General features: G+C 41.9%; 1 protein-coding gene across 1 annotated transcript; it reads right to left on the bottom strand.

Annotated features, from left to right (window-relative positions):
* Nucleotides 1–613: 613 nt before the first annotated feature.
* Nucleotides 614–5,338, bottom strand: LOC130196553 (arrestin domain-containing protein 3-like). Its single transcript, XM_056418807.1, has 6 exons — nt 4,992–5,338; nt 3,819–3,876; nt 3,492–3,639; nt 2,731–2,827; nt 1,939–2,195; nt 614–1,769 (listed from the first exon to the last, which is right to left on the bottom strand). Exons 1-6 carry the CDS (start codon nt 5,245–5,247, stop codon nt 1,155–1,157), a joined length of 1,431 nt encoding a protein of 476 aa, XP_056274782.1. The 5' UTR covers nt 5,248–5,338; the 3' UTR covers nt 614–1,154.
* Between the last annotated feature and the right edge of the window lie 17,327 nt (nt 5,339–22,665).

Genomic DNA, 22,665 nt, shown 5'->3' with positions numbered 1-22,665 from the left:
ACAATAAAGGACAACGTGGTTGCTCTGAGTTTATGTAACTCTGACGTCAGCTGACTGTCGTAATAACAATGGTCATAATTTTGTGGCCCCGGACTGTCGTGCCAGAGGATCTCGGCCTGGTTGTGAAACCTCCATTATTGCTTCACGTCAGGCAGTTAAATTACAACATAGATTAACTCAGTCCAGATATCACAACAGCACAATTTGCTAATTCAGGTTTACACAATTACAGCGTGTTAGTTATTCGGCTATTAAACTCGGAGAGGCCTAATATCTTTGATACAATGGAAGAGCTCAGGATGGATGACATTATTTGCCAATACCTGTTCTATCCATGGATGAATTACTGATGGGGCCTACTGGGCTCACACAGAGGCCCAAAGTATCAGGGACCCCCTTGATCTTCACCTCCAAAATGTCACTCAAAGAGAATCCTTCCAACAAGGAAGAGACTCAAAATGACAACAAATAAACACACAATAAATACTCAAGAGACACAAAACAGCTGCGAAGGGACCATAAACAGACACACAAAGACAATAACAAGGGGAAAAACGGCCACCAAAAGACACAAAACAATAAAAATAAATAAAAAAACAGACACAGAGAAATCTTCTGTTGCAATACTTTATTCACATCTACAAGTCAAAAACAACACTGGCAGTTGTGTAACTTAAATATACACAAGTAGTATGGTGTTAAAATTACAGACTGGGAACTAGGAATACATACTTTTCCTTAGTTTAGCTTTATATAAACACATAAAAAGATTTGTTGTCATCCAGTTTCTTTTAACCATCCTCCTTAAAGAAGAGTGAGGTAGAGATAATAGGTATAAACTAAAGAACACTGAAGAAATAGTCAGTCAAGGACTCTTGAGTTGATCAAGGCACGCGTACACAGTGTATCCGGAGGGCTGTTTAGGCACCTGCACAAAGCGACATCAACTGGCAGGAACACGACATTCCCATATAATCCAAACATCTCTTTTTTCAATGTTATTGTTTACATGCAAGCAGTAAATATCGCACAAAGTTACTTTTGCACTTCAAACCGAAAGACACAATCTGGTGACGAGATTTCCCGTTTGAATAAGTATTAGTGTTTTTACGTCTTGATTAACAAAGCGATTCAGTCGTTGCGCATATTCTCTCTCATTTTGCCACCGATTTGTCAGTCGCAGCAGACGGGAACAGGAGCGAATATTCTGGAGGAGCTTCATCCGATTGACCCAGAAAGTCTGTGTTCGCCATTGGTGCAAAAGACAGCTCGTTGTATGGAGGGGCCGTTGGAGATAAGGTGAAGGGGGGAGGAGAAGTGGATGGGGCAGATGGGGGTGGTGGAAATGTTGGGGCAGTAGGCGGAGGATGAAGCACAGAAGACGTAGATGAAGGAGAAAACGGATATCCATAAGGAGAAGGTAATTGTGGCACTGGGCTATTGTAGCCCCCGTTGACGTGTGCCGGCTGAGCGGAGTACACACCTGGTGGTCCAGCGTAAGCCAGTGAGTTGTCTTGGTACACAGGTGATGGTGCTGAATACCTTTGGGCTCCTGGGTATCGAGAACTGCCTGAGTGGGGGGATACAGGATAGGGATCTATAGACACCGCATGGGGAGGGAAGTCGCTGTTGCTTGGGCCCCCAGCAGCCCCAGCTGGATAGGGGCCCTCAGCACCACCGGGCTGACGGCCAGGAGCGAGGTCTGGGGGAATAATGACCACTGGGAACGTTATCTTTGGGTCGAAAGCAAAGCTGATGTCCAGATACACCTGAGAAGAAAAAAAAAACATGACAGCGTTATGAGCGGCCTGTGCGTTACTTCGAACAATCGAAGGGGAAGAAAACATCTGGCAGTCACAATGAATTTGGAAAATCGTATTAAATCAATATGTATAGTCATCAGTTGAACAAAACCAGTTGCATGTTGATGTTGCATACCTTTAACTGGTATTCCACTGAGATAATGTCACAATTATGGATGGTTGGCATCTGAACACGAGGAATCTGTATTGCACACCTGACAGTCTTCTGTGTTTGGGATTTAATACCCTTGTCAACCACTTTGTGGATAACATGGCTCTCATGTCTGGTACTGCTGTTGGCACGGTATACCACATTCTGGGTTACACTGAATTTGGGAATCATCTCACTGGATGAGGAATTGTTGATTTTTGCAATGATCACCAGAGTTTCACCTATGAGGAAACAAAAGAAAATTTAATTAATTTCCATTTTACTCTAAATCAAGTGCCCCAGTGTGCTCTTGTTTGTGTATTATAGAAAGGCAGTTCGTTAGGAAATGTTAAATCATACAAACCCTTTAAAATGCTACTTGAATATCCATTTCCATTCTTTTCACGCTTTACTAAAACCATCACTGACAACCACCCATCATCAGTGTGAGCCAGTATTCCCATTACCAGGCCACTGGAATGGACACATCTCAACTGAATGCAGCTGTTACTGATGTTATTATTAGTTACGCAATAGCGTCTTCTGCAATTGCAGGTCAAAAAGACTCATTTCTTTCTTGTTGACAAAAGCAATACGTAGGGTGAAACAATTCCTGAACTATAATGACAAAAATATTCCAGTTTTATTCAAATAAGTTTGCTATTTGCATGGGTGTGGTAACCACAACTAACAAAAACAAATGTTTTCGGTATCTGCCTTCAGCAGAAGATCTCCTTCCGTGATTTGAACCTACCACGTGTGAAGAGAAATGTATACCTGGTGCATAAGCACTCTTGTCAACAGTCACATCCATGTGTACATGTCCTTTTGAGAAGAGCCCCATCTCTTTCTTGGTTGAACCAACTTGGCGTGACTAGAATGCAATAAAAAGAAAAAAAGAATTCATTTTGATCCACTCTCATTATTTAGACATGAGTGAATGGGTGAAGCATTTCAGTCATAGAGCCGGGCAAAATACCCACTCCACTGCACCTGTTGACCCTTCTTTCTGTGAAGTATGTCATCGCAAGCAGTTTTAACTGGAACAACTTTGGCAGAAGAAATAGTATATATGGAAGTTGTCAGCGACATGTATGTAAATTATACAAAATAACCGGGACACTGTTCTTCTTGTGTTTTTATGTGGAATTCGACCAGCACAAGACCTGACGGGTCTTTCTTCAAAGCAGATGTTTTGACTTGTTATGGCAGGAATGGCCCATGTGGAGCAAATACCGTTTAGTGTGGCGTGTATGCCAACCAGTGGGCAAACATGCACAACTGACACCTCAAAATGTAATATAAACATCAACATTGTTGTTAACAACAACAACTGTCTTTTTAAAATGTCTGCTGTGGAAAAAACAAATTAGGATGTGTATTAGGAATACTGTATACCACCTATCCTTTTTAATTTTCATTTTTCAATCGTCAATTTCTATTTCCATTTCCTACATATAAAGGTGAAATAAAGGAGTATAGTTTCTGTCTCGTGACTTATAGTAACAGAGATTTTTATTTTTAAATATTGTACACACCATCAGAGAATGAAGGTTTGGATAGGACTTGGAGACAAAGCTTATGTCCTTTTCTACTTTGCGGTCCATCCTCCAACTCCTGGACAACTTGACTTCCAAGTTGTAGACAATCTTTCCATGAATTCCCTTGAAGGATGAAGGCATGCTTCTGTGATGGAAAACCAGCAGATTCATTTGATGTTATCTTATGTGAATTAACATTAAGAATCAGAATTGAATATTGAAACTTCAATTCATAAAACGTACAGGAGTAGGTTATTTGGTCCTGTTTGTGAACATTCTTTACATTGTGAGAGTGTAAACATTGAGTTCTGGTAAATGTCTTACCCTGGTGGTATTTGCAAGCTGAATTTGTAGACATGGATCCCTTTGGGAACTACAGTTTCTGAAAGAGCAATGATACTTGTTACTATAAGAACCCAGACCCATTTCTGATTCAAGGGAAATTATGAGGCACGTAAAACAGATAAAGCAGACCACACCGAAAACATTTCTGACATTGTTTTCAAAATAGTGTAAAAGATCTGAAATGTTACATGTTTGTCACATTGGGCGTTGATGGTAAACCTTTAAAACTAAAAATGTAATTCTATAACATGATGTTTTGGTTTACATTTTTTAAAATATGCTTTGAATTGAACAATATAAAAATATATTAGCTAAATCGTTGAATCAGCTAAATTAACTGTGCAGATCTTAGACTATTATTGTGACATATATTTTCACATTAGGTTTTTTTGTGAAATATGTTAAATTCCCTATATGACGTATGTGTCACAACAATATTTATCTAATTTGTTTTATATCAGTTTGTTCACGTAATGTGTTCACAGCAGGTTCAATATAATAAAAGACATGTTATGTAAGCATTATAATTCTTAAATGGGTAAATCTTATCTTTACAATCGAAAAACAAGCTTTTTAAATGTAGCCGCTTGTGTCTGCTCCGTCACAACCTGGCGCAGACATCTTGGAAATGTTATGTAAACACATCACATGACTTGTCACGTGACCCACCAAGATGTTCAGTAGGTGTCACTGAGGGACTTCATCAGTTCAAATCAAGGATAAAGCTGTACATTTAAAATACGTGTGACCCTTATGGATGAGTAGCAATTAATATGGTGGTGGAAAGTAACACTTTATTACATTGTACTTCTTCTAACCAACTTCACTTAATTTCAATACTGTCACAATGTGTCATGGATTACTGTAAAAGCTGCACTTTAATTATTACAATGTTTTATAAGCGTCACAGTTATTCTTCAACTAAAGTAGGCCCTGCAGCCCTCCAGACTTTTATTAACCCTCAAAATGTTGGAGCCAACTTGACTTTTGACACATTCTGATTGACCGTGCCATGACGTCACTGGGCACAAATAGAAAAAGGAAAAGTGCCCAAAGCAACACGGGTAGGATGGGACATAGCAGGCCTACACCATGCCAGTCCGTAATAACAGTTCTACGACATGCACAACTAACGAGAAGTCTGCAGCTCACCCTTCGAGTCCTCTGGGATCAGAAACTGCTTCAGTTTGAAGTATCTCTTGTGTGCAGAGTACGTATGGGTGCGGTCGCCGCTCTTTCTCGTCCAGCGGACATCAGCGTCTCCTTTGGCTTTTACAGTCAGGCTCTCCACTGGGGTCTCCTTCAATAAGGCCAACGTTACTTTCCCAGTCAGAAGGTCTCCCTCCGAAAACGTCTCATTCTCGTTCAGCGCGTCGCAAGTTAGCGTTAAGCTCTGGATTGCAGGCATTGTGGAGACTGCACTGGGGAAATAGATAAACAAACACAATCCAGCCACTTGCTCATTCTCGGACGCGGTCAGGGCGTGCTACTTGGCTAAAAAGTGGGCAACCCACCCACCCATGGCGTCCGGACTGCCGAGGAAGTCACGCCCTACGAACGTCTCCTCGAAGACCTCTGCTGCCACCTGGCGGACGAAGGAGAGACTGTGGGCTCCGACTGGAGGCCACGCGCAGGGACATGGCGTCTCCACGCGCAGCCGGCCGTGTACCGTCTTGTGGTTGAAGTTTGGAAAAACAGTCCAGACATGTTGGATAATGTTGTGTGTGTTGGTGCTTTCCCTAAATACCACGTGCAGCTTCCAATGGTTTAATAATAGGCTAATGTGTGTGTTGGAGCTATTTATTTTGACATTTGTATTTAGGTTTTGTTGTTGTTGTGTATTTTATTCAGTCAATCAAATCAAATACAATACAATATTCTATATAATATACAAAACAGAAAGACTGAAAAGGTATAGGTAGAAGTACAAAATGCTTATATATTCCTATCCTAAATTAATATGAAATAAATCAGAAAATTAAAATAAAATAAAGAAAAAATAATATATATATATATAAATACATGCATACACATAAACACATACAGACATACTTCCACATACATCTTCCATACAAATACGTTTTTAATCACATTTATAACTCAAGAATTGTTTTATAAATAATTACCTTGAAAACCAAAAAGGAGTTCACCATTCTTACATCCATTTTAACATTATTCCATAATTGGACTCCTACAACAGAAACACATCTTCTTTTTATCCCTTTTATGTTAGTTGTTTCTTATGATAGTTGTATTTTAGTTGAATACATTTAGTTGTAGGTTCACTGATTGGGTAACACTGGGCACCTGTGGTTATTATATGGAGAGGTGGGGAGAGGACAGGACCAGCATGCACCAGGGTGACCGATGGTTTTTTACCAGCATCAGCGTTTTGTTTGTTTAGAAAATAAATTATCAAAATCAACATACCGAAATGGACGTTACTTTTCTTTTGCCTGCGTCAACTCCGAAACCCACGGAGCGTCAGAGGCAATTTGCTTTATAGTTTCGTTTGATTTCAAAGGACAAATGGCCACTAATGTGTGTGTGCTGTAAACAGAAGGCGCTATGGAGACGGTTACCGTGCCAGTGTGGTGGGGGGGAGTCAGGACCTCTCGAAACAACCAAATGCGACCAATGTCCTAAAACAAAGCGACAAACAACAAGAAGTGTGAACAGAGAAAAGGAAGACGGTGAACTGGAAGGCTCATTGGACATTGACACAGGTGAGTCCCGGAGTGGCGTCGTGTTGCTGCTTCGTGCGTTTCTTCCATTTTCTTCCTCTATCGTGTTGTGTATGTTTGGCATTTAGCTATAGTTACAAACCAAAACTAGTCTTTTACATTTAGGCTTTTTGAAAATGTAGTAAGATTCTAACTATTCACCTCATTTTTTTCGTTGGCAATCAGAAATAACTTGACCCCCCCCCCAAAAGGTAATTGAGCATGTGTATTTTATTTGCAGAAGGCACAAATATACACCATCTATTTCTTTTGTAAATCAGTAAAATATTTGTTTTCAGGAGAAGGACATGTGCACAGCAGCAAGCCATGACATCTCCAAGTAGCAGGACCAGATCTGTGTTGTGGCCTTTGAGTTGTCTTGTCAAGTATCCGCGGGCCTTAGTTTGGGGACCACTGCTTTTATTGAAAAAGGTTGTCTCTAATTGTGCTTGCTGCACAAGCTGGTACCAATTGCTCTGATTAGTAGATGCACAGGTAGCAAATCATGGATAAAGCTTAACTGCAAATCAGTTATGAGATGGAAAGGAGTAGGTGTGGCAAACATATATGTATGAAAGTAATTAAAACTCGTGAAAGTGAGCAAATCAAATCCTGCTTTGGGCCCTCATTAAGCTAAGGATAGCCCTGCATGCTATAAAGCGCACCTGTAAGGATTACAGGTACTGCAAAAAGAGGATCTTTACTCGTCTTTTCAGGCAGGGTCAAAACCGGGTGGTCAGTCCAAGAGGGCAACACATCCAAAAAAGGGGGCAGGCAAAATTCTTAGGTCGGGTAAACAGGCAAACGGGGTCAGAACGGGCAGATCAGAATCAATATTAGAAAACACTGGAGCGCTTGGCAATAACACACAAGACAATCTGGCAGAGGACAAGAGGAAGTGAGGGGAACTAAATACTGACACACTAACGAAGGGATGGGCTGCAGGTGAGACGGGCGTGAGGACCAGGTGAAGGGAATGAATGATGATCAGGTGTGAATGGCCTGGTCTGAAATGACATTAGAGTTAATGAAATCAGCAAACAGAATGAAAACAACTAAATGTGATGGTGAACTCGTGACACACCTAGACGGAGATGACAGTGGCTGGTCGGCGGCGTCTGATAACATTTGTGGAGGGCGATCTAGATCTATAGCATGTCAGCAGATGCAGCTTCATATCACACAAACACCTCGTTGCTGCAGCGCTGCTTGCTTTATGAAGTTTCTTTTGAAAGTTCTCTATTTCTTCACTACAGGGCAGTCGATATAGATTTTGAAATGTTGTTTTGAGGTGCACACTAGGTAAAAATAAGCACCATTATACAAAAAAACGTGTTCTTTTAAAATTGATCTATTAATGGAAAAGACTTAAATCACATCCCTCAGTAGGAGCTCATTAATCTACGTCGTGTATATGCCCCTAGTTGGATAGGTTGTATCCCTGCATTGGGAAAAGGGGGGCCTTGGTCAAGTCCAGTCTTTATTAAGATTAATGAACAGCTTGACATTTTTAGTCCTCTGTCTGAATCGATAATTTTAATACTCATGAGGGCCAATGGGGATCTAGGCTTGTGGAACACACACTGTGGCCACAGGGCGCATGTTAAGGGTCCAAGTGGTAATCAATGCAAAGAAATTAGCTATTGATCCCTTATAGTTTTGTAATAGGTTATCTATTGGTTTGCTCTTTCGAAAAATTCCAATAGCAGCCGGATGGAATTGTGCTGGTCATATTGCTGTCCGGGTGTGTGCGTGTGTAGCTGCCTATGTGTGTTTGCATGCGAGTGCAGGGTCACGTTCCAATTAGCACAGAGGGCAGATTGTAAATAAACATGTGGAGGAGAATATTGGCGATCTGCATCACATCCACGTCCACTACGAATAAGGCTGGGGAATTCAGAAAACGATGGTTTAATGCTGAACGCTATTTTTCATCTTAATGTATGTGGAATCACACATTATATACACGAGTGACCGATTATGCCTGCAGCATCATTTAAGCATCTACAAATATGTTTCCTAAGTTAATTTGTGTGTGGGGGTGTATGTACAGTAGGTGATACAAAACTACTGCCGTATAAATATCTGTTAAGTGCAGGAACTGTCGCTCCTAACTTTAGTTCTAACCTGAGAACGTGCCTTGTTTATGGATAAAGCAAGTTGCAAAAAGAACCAGGCAAACTTTGTTTACTTTTCACATGTTGCTAAAACACATCCCTCTCCTTTGTCTGTGCTCTTAGGATACACAGTGTTAAATGGATCTGGACCTGCATTGCTGGGGCAGTGGGGAGCTTGGCCAGACTGGACATGGCAGTCCAGGGCACCGTGGACCAGAAGAAGCCCGTCTGAGAGAGTTCACAAAGGCCAGGCTGGGCAGAGTGAAGCTCCTGGCATGCGGATCCAGTCACTCCATTGTGGTCACAGGTACTGATGTGGCTGGATTTCTTCCTTTTTGGTCCATTCTGACTGATCTCCTAACCTGATGCATATACACTTGTATCTCTCTCCTATCTGACTGCTGGTGAGACGCCACAGGAGACTCACACACACACACACACACACACACACACACACACACACACACACACACACAGGAGACTCACCCACAGGACACAGAGAGTTTGGATCAGAGTTCACTTCACGTAGATTTATTTGTAACCAACAGTTTCACAAATAAACCTGAGCGGTGTCCGGTAGTGAAGACAACAACCTCCCTCCACGTCTGTCTTTCCCAAACTGCCGAACAAACACATTGACATATTATTTATACATCACACTCGCTGCATGTGCTCCTCCATCCACTCCCTCATCACATATTAGTTCTCGTCACTCAGTGTCATCTCGGTGTGACCTCAGTGTGACCCCTGTCCAAGCCGGTTACTTTAAGGAATGTGGAGGTTTCTTGCTGAGGTTTTCTCCCCCCCCCCCCCCCCTTGTTTTTTTTTTCTTTTTCCAAAATGTGTTTATTTGATTATTCTTGTTTTTTTCCTTCAAGGAAGAACAAGTTACAAATACAGTAAACATAAGAAACATGCTACCAGACAATAATAAAATACAAATACAAATAATGCTTAAAAAATTTAATTATATAAAATGACACTCAATACTGGATGGCACACTCATTGGTACATTTGCAAGGGGTATTTATACAGTGGGTTGCTCAGAGATTGTACAGGGGTAATGACTGTAAGGTCACTTTAGAGCCCTAAAAAATTGAGGGCCCCTTGTTACTTCTCTTATCGTTATTGTGTCTGAGCCTCCTGGTCCTCGCTCTGCAGTCTCCTCTCTACCGGTTAATGCTGGACCAGCACCAGGCTGCTGGGTCTATCTACTTCTGGCGTTCTTGAACCTCGTCTCAGGGAGGGAGTTGTGTGTGTGTGTGTCCTCTCAATCATCTTTGTAGATGTATTTTAAACCTAATATAACACACTGGAAATGTTGAACACAATATATAATATGTATGTTGTGGAAGCACCCCATTTGAAACATTTTAACCACCACAGTACAGATCCCAGTTTATGCTGTTTGTTGGTCTTATTTCACACTGTGGATGTGTACACAACATTTACTGATTTGGTATGTTCATGCATTATTTAAACGTGGGTACTAGACATGATTTACATGTGTGCTAGGTTGTTGTCTTTTGCAAGGCTTACGAGGAGAAAGCATGTGTTTTTTCATTGATCCATTGTTTATAAGATTCATATGTTTTTGCTGCTCACGTTGATGTTTTTTTAAATTCACTGTCAGTTTACCATGATACAATCTATAATGCATCTTCAAACATCGAGTTATCTGATATTTTGGTAAATGTATTGTTATGTCCTGTAGGTCTCGGGGTGTTGGAAGTCGCTTGGACGAGATACATTTGACGGGCTCAAATATCGGAAATACTCTGTTTGCTTGAAAGTCACGGTTTTCCAGTGATGCTTCAATATTTTCCAGAACAATTGGCTAAGGGAGACATTTCATCCCAAGATGTGGAAGCAACCAAGCCCATAGAATCCATTAGCAACCACAATACATTCTGTCTGGCATTTCATGGACGTGTTTGTCCAAACTACCCCTCAGTACCAGAGTATCAGTATCGGAGGGTATGGAGTGCAACAGTGTCTGAATGATTCTCTGGCGGTGCAGTAAAATAAATAATCTGTAGAGGTTTCAAAGATACTTAATGTCATCTGCATAGCATTAACACACACCATGAAGTGTCTTCCTCGCTGCCCATGAGGTAATACTGGCCTACTTATTTGCCAATTTGATAGAAACCCTGATGACAGGAAGGAAGGAGGCTCCTTTAGTACATTAGCTGGCAGTAGTCATAAATCAGTAGGCAAGATAAGTCTTATAGATCACCTCAACACCGGGATCCTATACCTCTACCATCATTACAGGGAAAAGGGTGACATTTTTGATTGATTAAAATGGTGCAGGCTAGCTTCGGCTAAATCATGTTAAGTGATGTGACATTGCAGTTTCACATATCATATTTCTGTCAAGACAATGATGGTGGAAGGCATTGTCAAGGCATGATATCTGACAACCGCAGACATCTGGGGGGGCCGGGTGAGATTTATGGGAAGGTTTTAGTGGTCTGAGGGAGATGAGAGAGAGGAAAAAGTGGTCCTTTTTTGTGCATTGTCACTTCCAGAGTGACTGTAAATTTCACTCCAGTGCTGTTGGGAATTGGAGACATTTACACATCCTGACAAATTGCCTGCTGTAAAAGTATTTACTGGTCATGTCCCGCTTTTATTCGTGGCAAGCCCGCAAACACACACCCCTCTCACAGACACAGAAAAACGTACCTGCGGGAAATTTATGTGACACACATTTATGCGATGTACCTGAGCTCGAGTCCAACATATGTCATCATAGTGTCATGTTGAGAGGACCGGCCTGCTTTAATAGAGGTGGTCTTGAGTAGGTCATAATGGTTTTATACCAGCCACATTGTCTCTCAGTCCAAGGAAAGGCTTGTTCACGGAAGAAATAACTTGCAGGAGGAATCCGTAAGGGGCCAAAAAGGGTCAAGAACAACAACAACAACTGTTGGCTGTCACCTCAGGAATGATCACCAAATTAAATTCAACAGTAAATGAGACGTCATGACAAACTTGCACAGAGCGTGAAAATATTCGATGTTTTGTATTTGTGTTGAGATTGCACAATTAACGGAGCAAAGAAGCTGGTGTTTTGGACGACCCATTTCAAAATCATGACAATGTGTCTATGACGACACTTGTATTGATATGTGTAATTAGATTAATTGTCGATTCATAAAATATTGTAAAAAATAAGCCCGTAAAACCTTGTTTACGGGTCTGAATGATTACCTTTGAGTAAACTTAGTTTCCCGTTGACTGTTATTTCCATGTATAAATAATGCTCCACATTTGAGAAAAAGCATTATAAATTCATGCCACTCGGTGGCACTATTGGACTGCCAATAAGAAGAGGAGCAGAGGAGAGTGGGTGGGGGCAGGTGGGAGGAGGGCGGCCCACACTTACCTCACACTCAGACAGAGCTATAATTTACTAATAGTGTGGGAGCCGCCATTGCTGTTATCTTTTAATAGATTTGTACGGGGGAAAGCAGGTGCCTGTTGTTAATGTGTCCAATTGCCCAAGTTGCCTACAGAATTTAGGGCATCCATCACTGTCGTCGGCGGTGACACCCTGTCGTTCTACTTCACGCGGCGGGCCGGCCGAGCCGGGGCTGGTAACAGATGAGGCTTCTCTCTCCTCCAGACGCCCACAGTCACACGGAGACGACCGCCATACGTGCTTGCACATGCATACACACAAAAACACACAGAGCTACACAACAGTCTTAGAGGGCAAACTGAACTTATACCATTTCTATACAAAATGCATATATTTATAGAGTATGCATTAAAAAGATGTCGGGGGGGGGGGGGGAAACCCCGGCATCTACCTAATGATGGTGATAATAAACTGATATAGAATCGTTAAAAGGAATAAATGGGCTATGGTGGAGAGTGAAAAGTGGCATTAAAAAAATAAATATATATATTTGTAAACTTTGCACCCCACTGCTTTGAATTCTTGACCTTTCAGCTGCACCCTTGAGCTTAGCCAGGAGCACCACGTTGCTTGTAGGTTTGCCCTTCGCCCTGCAAAACACGCCGTGCAGCTGTGTTTCTTTAGACCCGGGCTGAGAGTTGGAGGGTATACAGAGGTGCCTGCTAATACCTTGTTAGGGCTGTTTCACTTGCTCGGTCTCAGTGAGGTCAGTGTCAGTACTGCTTTAGTTCGAGGCCCTTGATCTGTTGGATGTCGGATGAAGCCACGGACTGATGTGCTCGCCGTTTGTGACCTACCCTGATTTTCTCCAGCAGGCATCGCTCCCGTCAGTCCCATGGACCGTTAGAAGTGAGATGTCTTTGGTCAGACGTGGTTACTTTGATTACGCTCCTTGAACGTTGTGAGCAAAGACTACGTTATCTTGTCGTTTCAGTTTTTATTTCTAAGATTGTGCACAATTATGACAGGAGATGTTTCACAAAAGCAGCTGTGTGTCCCATAAAGGACTCAAGGAGGATTGAGTTGGGGGCTTAGGTTATTCCTTTGTTTTTCTTCCCCTTTCTTTTCATGAGTTCTGCACCTTGGTTAGGCCTCAGTGTCGGGCGTTAAACAGCATATGAGGGCTATGACCCAGCTCCCTAACAATATCTTCCTCTGACATCTCTTTTAACATAAAGCAGAACCCTCCCTCTCAACGTAATTGTAACCCTCATGTTACATTTGCGCTGTTTTTCCAGTGTTCCCCTCTGCATGCTGTTGGTAAGCATTGTTCCATTCATGAGTTGAGCATTCCTCAGATGCTCCCCTCATCCTTCAGCTGTGAACACAGAGTTCTTTCCATAACCTAAAACAACTCAATAATATAAATTGCAGTACTGCAATGACATCATGCACCTGTTAGTGATAAAGAACACAGTCTGGAATTGTTAAAGTGCAGACTATTATACCAATGTCAGTAAAAGCAAGTATCGATACGTCCTCTGTTCTCCAACTTGTCATAAAAATCCTTCTGCAAACATGGAGACACGTGTAGCTCTGCTTATTCAGTTTAATGACGTCCATTAAAATAGATTACAGCAGCCACAGTTTGCTCTGAATTACTTGGTCCTGAAATTCTTTAGAAATAAAAAAATAAAGTCCTCCAAAATAACAGCAATGGACAATCGACCTGCCATCGAACCGATGCTGATTTGCATTCGGGGCACAGTTTCATCTTTGCGGAATCAAAAGTGTAGAACGAGTGAGAGAGATGTAGGCAGTGAGATGCAGATGGAGACACAGACCGACAGTCACGGTGGCAGAAAGAATCCTCAAGGTGCACACACGACTCTCCCTTTCAAAGTTTCAAACCACCAGGGCCAGGTTCTGCCTCGGACGGGGTTCATGCCGACTGGAGGGGCGACTTCTGTAAACGTGTAATTCACTTGGACTGCCAGGAAACTGGCTTTTTAATACGGAGACCCGTTTTCGCATTCTCTCTGGCCTCCTGTCTTTCTTTCAAGCATCTATACCTGTAGGCAAATACACCTTCACCTATGCATTTTATTGTCTTGTGTAATGTTTGTCAAACAGTGCAAGTCTCAGAATAATTCTAGAAAAGTATTGCCCGTACGACTGCATGACGACTCCAATACGTCTGCTTTGGACCCAGCCCAGAGGGGTGCTTTAGTCATAATTTGCTGTTTAGCTGTGTTGATGTTTTTCTACCATTTCCCAGTTGGGAAAGGTGAATGCGTTGGAAAAGGGGGAGAGGCAGAAAAAACCCACCCCTGTCCTTGCTTCTTGCCCTCTCTCTCACTCACTGTTATTCCTCTGTTTTCTTTTTCTATCTCTCTTTCTCCCTTGATCTCTGTGCTAATTTGTTTGAGCGCGGCTTGAGCGTTTAGTTTTGCACTCGCCCGCTTTTTAAGATTAATGGTGGGACAGAAGTGTTTATGTTGCTGTAAAATGGCCGTAACTCTCCCGGCGGAGCGCGGAGCACTTGAACTATGTATTTCAGCATCCTCTTGAAGACAAACGTTATGCAGAACAAAAGACGGGGAAAGTCTTGCCAATTAGCAGCTAATGAGACAAGCTTGTGAGGATATCCAAATCCTCAACGTGTTAACGTTTTACGACACAACCCCCCCCCCCCCTCCCCTCCCCCCTCCGCCACACACAAACACACACCTTCTTCAACTTGAGCCTCCCCCATCTGCCCTTGCACCCAGCCTCTTGTAAGGCGGCGAGGGCACCTCTGAGGCCCTCTGTGTGATTATTCACACATGGCTGTGGCCGTGGCGCTTTGAGCGGCAAATGGGAGGGGAAGAAAGAAATGCCTTTACGTATGGCTAATGTAAAAATGCTCAACTGACACATGGCCACGGCTCTCTTCTTATTTTCTTTATTTCCGTTCTCCTTTTTAACTCCCTGCCCACCCACCCACCCCACGCAGAAACTAAAGCCCATCTTCTATAGATAGATCGATTGATCCAATGAGGCGCTCTGTCCCTCGCCATCCGTTCTCAATTTCCCCTAATATAGTAAAGCCAGGAACTGGGTGGATTGGTTGTGGTTGGGAGGCTGGTAAGGGAAACACATTTGATAAGTGAAAAATAATATGCCAAGAGGAAGAAAAAAAACCCGTCATCCCAGTTGCCTTTGACATGCTTTTTAATCAGAGATGTCTGGGTTGGAAGTGAAAATAAAATCTGCTTTTGTAATATAGATCTTTGGACAGCCTTGAATGATTTGCCACTACTCTTTTCCGGCCTCATTTTCTCCAGAGCGTGTATTTGGAATCTCAGTAGGGAAAATCAAATGCGAGTTGGCCTGGAAGTGTTGCAGTAAACAGTGAGGAAAAGCAAACACAGGACAGATCAGGGAATATCATGCAGAGCAATGTTTGTACTAAAAAGGAAGTGTGTAATGGAACAGCCCATATTCCACTTTCCAAAGGGACTTCTGACTGAGTCTGTGCTTCATTACTAGTTGTTTCATGGAGAAATGGACAGCTCGTGTTATTCTGAAAACGGAGCAAGAGACAGTTTAATGGATGCCGTTGTGATCGCATTATTTGGCAGCAGATGACTGTTTTATTGCTGTTGCTTTTTCTTAAATTGCGTTATTTTCCCGAGAAGGTAGCGGGGAGTAGCAACGAGCAACCTTCACCCTGACTGAAACAATTAAATGAAACGCAGAGAATTGAAAGAGAGGTTTGGGAGCACAACGTAATCCAGGGCATTGCTTGATATGTTATTTGTCAGGGGCAGTGCATTTGTGCATGTTAACTAACTGTGCCACTGGACTTGGCCCACTCGTAATAGGGTACCAGCGCAAACATTTTCTCTGAGCGCTTTCTATTATTAATTCTGTCTGAACACATCCACAAATGAATAATGAAATAAATAATGGAAATGTTATATTACTTTTGGCAGCTGGGTCATTTCTCGTTTCCGGCTTTTTATGCTGCTTGTTTTCTACTAATTAACTTTCCAAGGAGTTGTCCTCCTTTTCCCAGAATGAATTTCATCAAGACGGTAGTGGGTACACAGTCTCCTGAAAAGACAACAACCAGCGGCGCACGCTCGCCCTTTGCTGGTTGCTTGACATTTAAGGAAATGAATGAAATATCGTGTTTTCTTTTCTTCTCGTTAAAGTTAGTTGCACACAGATTGAAGCTGTCTAGTCAGGTGGATTAAAATATAGCATTTATAGAGTTTGAACCACTCTGATAACAGACAGATGTAACTCTGGAGACTTTTAAGCCGTCGGCCCTGACCACGTGTACTGAACTTTTACATTACTGACCACTGAGCCCCAGGATGACGTGTAAGAGGCTTGAAACAGGAATTGCTTCTAGCAGTATCTCATTTGGCAATTCAAGGTTCCTGCCTCCATTTTTTTCCAGCAACACTCATCTCCCCCTTTCAGTCGCCTGCCCTCTGCCCCGCACAATGCTGTTAAAGGCTTGTGTGCCGGGACAGAGGCTCGGCGATAAGTAGCCCTCATTTAATATGGATCTTAAAGAGGGCAGTAAACCCAGAGTCTCAGTAGAAGTCCCCCACCATCCCTCTGGCATTGCTATATAAATGACCTCTCTCTCTCTCTCTCTCTCTCTCTTTCCCTCCCTCTCTCTCTCTCTCTCCCCCCATCATTAGAGTCATTGCAAACTCTTTCAAACTGCTCCTTCCTTCTCTGCGTTTTACAGTTAATTAGTTTGCTTTGTAAGGTTAGATATGCGGACGGAGCAACGTTGTGTGTTGGGCTGCCATCTGTGTGCATACGGCTCTAACTATGTACAGATGGTGTGTGCTTACAGACAGGTTGCTTCTTGTGGGGGGGAAAAAAGAGACGGTTTTGGTTATTTTAACAAGCTTCATAGCCATTCTCACAGGTAACTGTTTGAGCCGTAATGATGATTGTTAGTCAGCTGTCAAAAAAGGATAATTCAAGACCAGCGTATAAGAAAGAAAAGAGAATGTATACTTCCTAATTTCTACATCCTCGGTGAGGAATCTTTTAGAAAATATTGTGAATTGCTGGGAAAGTTGCTTTGTACATTTTTTTTTTTTTTTTACTATAAAGCATATTGAACCAATTTTGTCACGGCTACTTGAGAAAAGCTTTCATAATATGGAAAACTTAAAATACCATTAGCCACTCAGTGAACCAGGTAAGTAGAGAAAAAGGCAGAGATTGCCATATAATTGCTCGACAAGGTCACTAAATTAGCAAACAAAATCTAATAAGGAGCTGACTAAGTTATTCATGGGTTTGGTTACCAGCACAGACATGTCATATTTGAGTCCCTGTGAAGTTTACATTTTATTTTTAGTACAATACAAATAACAAAAAATACATTAGATATTTGTTTTAAAAAAATTATCAAATGGTGCCAGCTTGCTTCTAATAGCCGACTCATTCCTGTGTTTTTGCTCAGTTCTTGGCTTGCCTGCAAGGTGCCTCTTGCTGCTGGGAAACCCGCCCTTGTCAGTCGCAGTTCAGTGGTTAATGCTTTCTGCTGGGCCTTGTGAATGACCCTCCCACAATTAAAAAAGGGTTAGCAAAATTATTTCTGGCCCCCTGCCACATACTTTATGTGACTTAGCAGTGGTCAGAGACCGATTGTGGGCTCAGTCCCCAAAACGTAAGTTTTTCCTCTCAACCCAGTTCTCTGAAATTGCCCGGTGTAATTAGCTAATTGAAGGAAACTTAGGGAAAAGGAATTCTTGCCGTAGACGAGGAAACAGAACACCGCGTTGGATTCTCTAGTTTAAGTTCAAAGTAGTGAAAAGTTATTGTTCAAAAAGTTAAACCTTATGCTTGCAGTTTATCATTGTTATTTAAAGAGAGGATAGATCTCCTGTCCATCTGCATGTTTTAGATTTTTTTTAATACAGTTTTGTGAGTAAAATAAAAAAAAGGACAAATTTAATTTGGGTATTTATAGCCAGTATGTTCTCTATAGGTCAATATTCCTGCTGCAGAAGGACATAAAATGTGTGCCGCTATGTATTCAAACTGAGCTGGAGATGAAAGTGAGAAGAGTACATGTACTTAGGCGGAAAAAAAGACGAGCATTTTCACAGGAGCGTAACAGTTTTGTCAAACGCCATCAAATAAAGGTTTATTAACGATTATAATTTGCTGTGCTGACACCTTTTTTCATGATGAAATGGAGTGTTGAGGCCGGGCTGAGAAGTATTGCAGTGCGGTGTCAGCGCTTATGGACTCAGTTAGTAGAGAATCTGTCATTTCATTAGATTTGCAGCCACATTATTCATTATCATGTATTGACGCATGTAACTCGGCGAGACGGGTCACAAACATGTATAGACATTTATGCTACTCCGGGTTTTCCATGCACGATTGTTCAAAAATACTGGAAAATTATAACGGTGTGAGATTTATTTTTACAAGCTGCGGTACATCTCTAAAGATTGTTCCTTTTTTATTTTTTATTACTCATCTTGATTGAATCCGCAAACATAAACCTTTTGTTGGTGTGAGTCATAACGCTGCTTACTAATGACTACAAATGAATACACCAATTTGAATATATGAAAAAACTAATTTGCCATGTACAGCATTGCTCATTGAAAAGAACCTTCTTTTGTCTTTTTTTAAAACCTCAAATCCTCCGCGTGAATGAAGAGGATCCACTACAAATGTCTGAGAAAAACGCCAAAAACACAGGGGAAAAAAAAGATTGCTTTGTTCATTTCTCCCCCCTCCCCTCTTTCCCACTCTCCCCAAGGTTCTATTAGGAAATAGATCCCAGGTGTTCGATAAGCCTGTAGTGGACATGACAGCAGTGCAATCAAGTGTACAAATTTAATTGCAGGCTCATTTTGTGCCGTTTATTAGCCGTTTAGGGGCACATCGCTCCACTTGAACCCTGTTATTGCCAGACGGAACAGCTGTTTGGTTCCTTTTTAAATGTTTATCACATTGCATCGGGAAAAAGTCCATACTTAAATGCCAAATGCTGCTTGGGAGAACTTGAAATTGTTTTACGAAATGCATACATATATTTCATTCTGCATTTTAAAATATATTTTTTAAAATCAATTAAACCATTTTAGAGAAAACTAATTAAATGTTATTAGGAAACTAATATGTTTTACATTTTAAATGTTATTTAATTTAGTTGTCACTCGAAAATTCATATACTAAGTCTTAATATGTGATATATATATATTTAAAAAAAGAAATATCAATTATGTTCAATTAAAATAGTTATACAGCACATACGCACCCCATGACCGCACACACACAAAAGGGTGACTGTAACTCTCTTTGAGCAGCTGACCGGGGTTCGTCTGACCTCCATCTCTGCTGCTGGACGTTGCCACACACCGAGAGGCCTGCAGATGTGCTAGCTTTGGTTGAAACCTTCTTCTGGTGCGACACCCCATTAATAAAGAGCCGAGAGAAAGCCGCGTTAATTGTTACCGTGCATTCGGCCACGGCGTTCCTATAAATCACTCGACTAATTGCAACAAATTGTGAGCTGACATTAAGCTATGATTCCGAACCTGAAAATATTCATCAACATTGCAACCAGCCCCATAAAACACCGAGCCGGGCGTTTCCCAGGCCAAACACATATCTACCATCGAACGCTCCCATTATTTATGGATCTTTCTTGTCCTCAGCATTTAAGTGCCGCATGGTGAGTGAATGAGATGCCATCTTGTTTATTTATTATATCCCTGGACAAATCCCAAGTAGTGGCTGTCACATGACCGGTCACAGACCTTGTTTTCCATGTTACCCTTGAAGCTTGGTGTGTTGTGCTCACTGCCCTGTATTGATTACTGTGTTCTAACAGAATTACCTTGAAGCATTTCTGTAAATGCGAGGCTGCAAAGAGTTAGATTGCAGTCTCCACTCTTTCAAGTGCGGATCGGTGTGTTTTTCAATATTATTTACCAAATGCTCATTACTGCAGTACTTAGAACGCGTTTGATTCGTAGCCAAGCAGTCGAATGTTTGAGCATTTAACCTCCCCTGCGATGTTTATTTCATGCAGACAAAAGGCTAGTTAAATCTCTTTCTCTACGGTCTGACGGGCACCATAACTGTCACTGCGGATGATATATTTCATAGCGCGATGCATTCCTACTACAAACTTTTCACCGTCCTGCCAATTCACCCTGGCACTGTTGAAAAGAGCTCCAGTACGTGTCACAACAGTGCTCGAGCGGGGGTCCCCCAGGTGTGCATCAGCAGCTAAAGATGGAGGAGCAAAGGGTCAGGATCTGTTTGCTATGTGGGGATTCACAGGAAATGTTGCCGATCAATTCCACAACCCAACATTCACATAAATCAATCCTGGATCTGGAAGGTATACGTTGGCTGCACCTGGTGCATAAGTGCATGTCTGGACGTGCAGACATGGACTCGTGCAATTAATCCTAAATGCGTGTCTGCATTATGTGGACATGTTTGTATCCCCTCTGCTTCCCTTCACCTTTCGCCCATCTCTCTGTTTTGAATAGACTAACTGGCACTACCGTGTGGGGGGGGGCTGAAGAAGAGTGAGCAAGAAAATCCCTCTTTTTGACACTGTTAAACATTGACGGGATTATTACCGCGTTCCCTGATTCGGCCGGATGTGTTCAAGGATCTTCTCGCCGGTGAAAAAGGTCAGCTGCTCTTAGTTGTGCTCAGCTAGAATACTAATACTGTCCTTATTCAAATGATCTGCTCGAGCGCTTATTAAATTGATGGCCCAGGCGCTCTAATTTAATAGTGTTTCCAGTCCAGGAGAGGGGACACAGCTGCAGTCACCGGTGAATTAGGTGCTTCTGAGGCAAAGTTCAAGCAGGAGCCCCCTTTGGTTTTGGGATGCATTTTCCACAGCAAATTAGCAGTCATTGGCAGTGAGCAATTAATTAGTGCAAACCAGGAAAAGCTTGTCACTTAATAAAGGTGCTTTTTCCACTCACTCCTCTCCCACAGAGAGAAAATATGTCTCCCTATCTTACCATATCTCATTCCCTCCCTTTATCCCTCCCTCCCTTTTTGTCTCTCTCTGTCTTCTACTCCTTCTTCTCTTGCACTCCACTTTACATAAACAGAGGGAATTGATCCATTAAGTGGTGGGCTATTAATACCATTTAATGTATGTCTGTTTAAATGAAAGCTGTGGGTTGAATATTTTCTGTGGTGTCAGAGTTTGAGAGCCCCCAATGGGTTTGGTTGAAGAGAGTAAAGATTGGCCACTTGCAGATGATATTATCCAATGAATGGAGGATAGGCTTCACGGAGGTGGAGCGGCAGACTGAATCACAAGACTCAGTAATCGGGAGTTAAAACACCGACATATATTCAGTTTATTTGTATAGCCCATTTTCACAAATTACAAATGTGTCTCAGAGTGCTTTACAATCTGTACACATAGACATCCCTGACCTTTGACCTCACATCAGATCAGGAACAACTCCCAAACAACCCTTCACGGGGAAAAAAGGTAAGAACCCCTGAGGAGAGAACAGAGGAGGATCCCTCTCCAGGATGGACAGGTGTAATAGACGTCATGTGACCAGAAGGAATCATTACACACAAATTAAAACACAGTAACAACACAATCAATGAATATGACAGAGTGGATGAAGAGTTGGTAGTCGGCATATTCCACCATCCAGACCTCCACGGTCCATCAGGCCGATGGAGGTAGAGAGGAGGAGTGGGCGGAGTCTCAACAGGGCCATCGCATAGTTGGTAGTCGGCATATTCCACGATCCAGACCTCGATGATCCATCATATATACACACAAAAGTGTCGAAAGTAAACTATAACGCTACCAAGATGTGCTCAAATGTAATCTTGTAAAATGTAGCTTTGGGTGAGGCACTCGAACAAATTTGTTTGAAGGAGATGTTTTCACTGATCTGCCCGTGTCGGTCTCGATGCAGTGCGCTCCACTAGTGCAAAGATAGACACGGGCAGGGCAGAGGGAATTCTCTGCAGACTTTTCCCGCTCTGGTCCGATTGGGCGAGGGGCTGATTGTAGTTACTGCCTGACGACTCTTTACTGGCCTCGGGCCACCGGGCAATCTTTATGCTTGGACCCAGTCTAACGCGCCGAGGGCTGTGTCTGCTTGACCAGAGAGGTAACCGCATGGCACGTCGTCACACAAGCAGAGTGGGATTTGATACTTTGTTACTATATTAAAGATGCAATATTGCAGTCTTTCACGATTTGTTTCTTATAGAGTTTTTTCAGGTTAACAGATTTTTGTTGAATTGTAAAACTTTGACTTTCAGAGTTGAATTTATTTTTGAGGTCAGAATTGTCATTAAAGTCTCATTATTTGACATGAATTTGTCTAAATATTTTTCTTAATGTTAAAATGTGTATTAGATTTATAGCGTCTGAGAAAGCTATAACTGGATCGTGACATTTCAGGAGAATCACCATCGCGATGCTTCACAAAGTGATGATTTTCAGCATGAATTTCTGCGTGTCGAGCAAAATACAAATACGGAGAGTTATTGCATCTTTACAGCATTGTATATAATATATATATGTCAATTAGTTAATACATAAATAGATTGTCAAACCA

Source organism: Pseudoliparis swirei, chromosome 7 (assembly GCF_029220125.1).
Source record: "Pseudoliparis swirei isolate HS2019 ecotype Mariana Trench chromosome 7, NWPU_hadal_v1, whole genome shotgun sequence".
NCBI lineage: Eukaryota > Metazoa > Chordata > Actinopteri > Perciformes > Liparidae > Pseudoliparis > Pseudoliparis swirei.
Note: the sequence above shows the minus strand (reverse complement) of the source record. Positions and strands in the feature narration are given on the sequence as shown.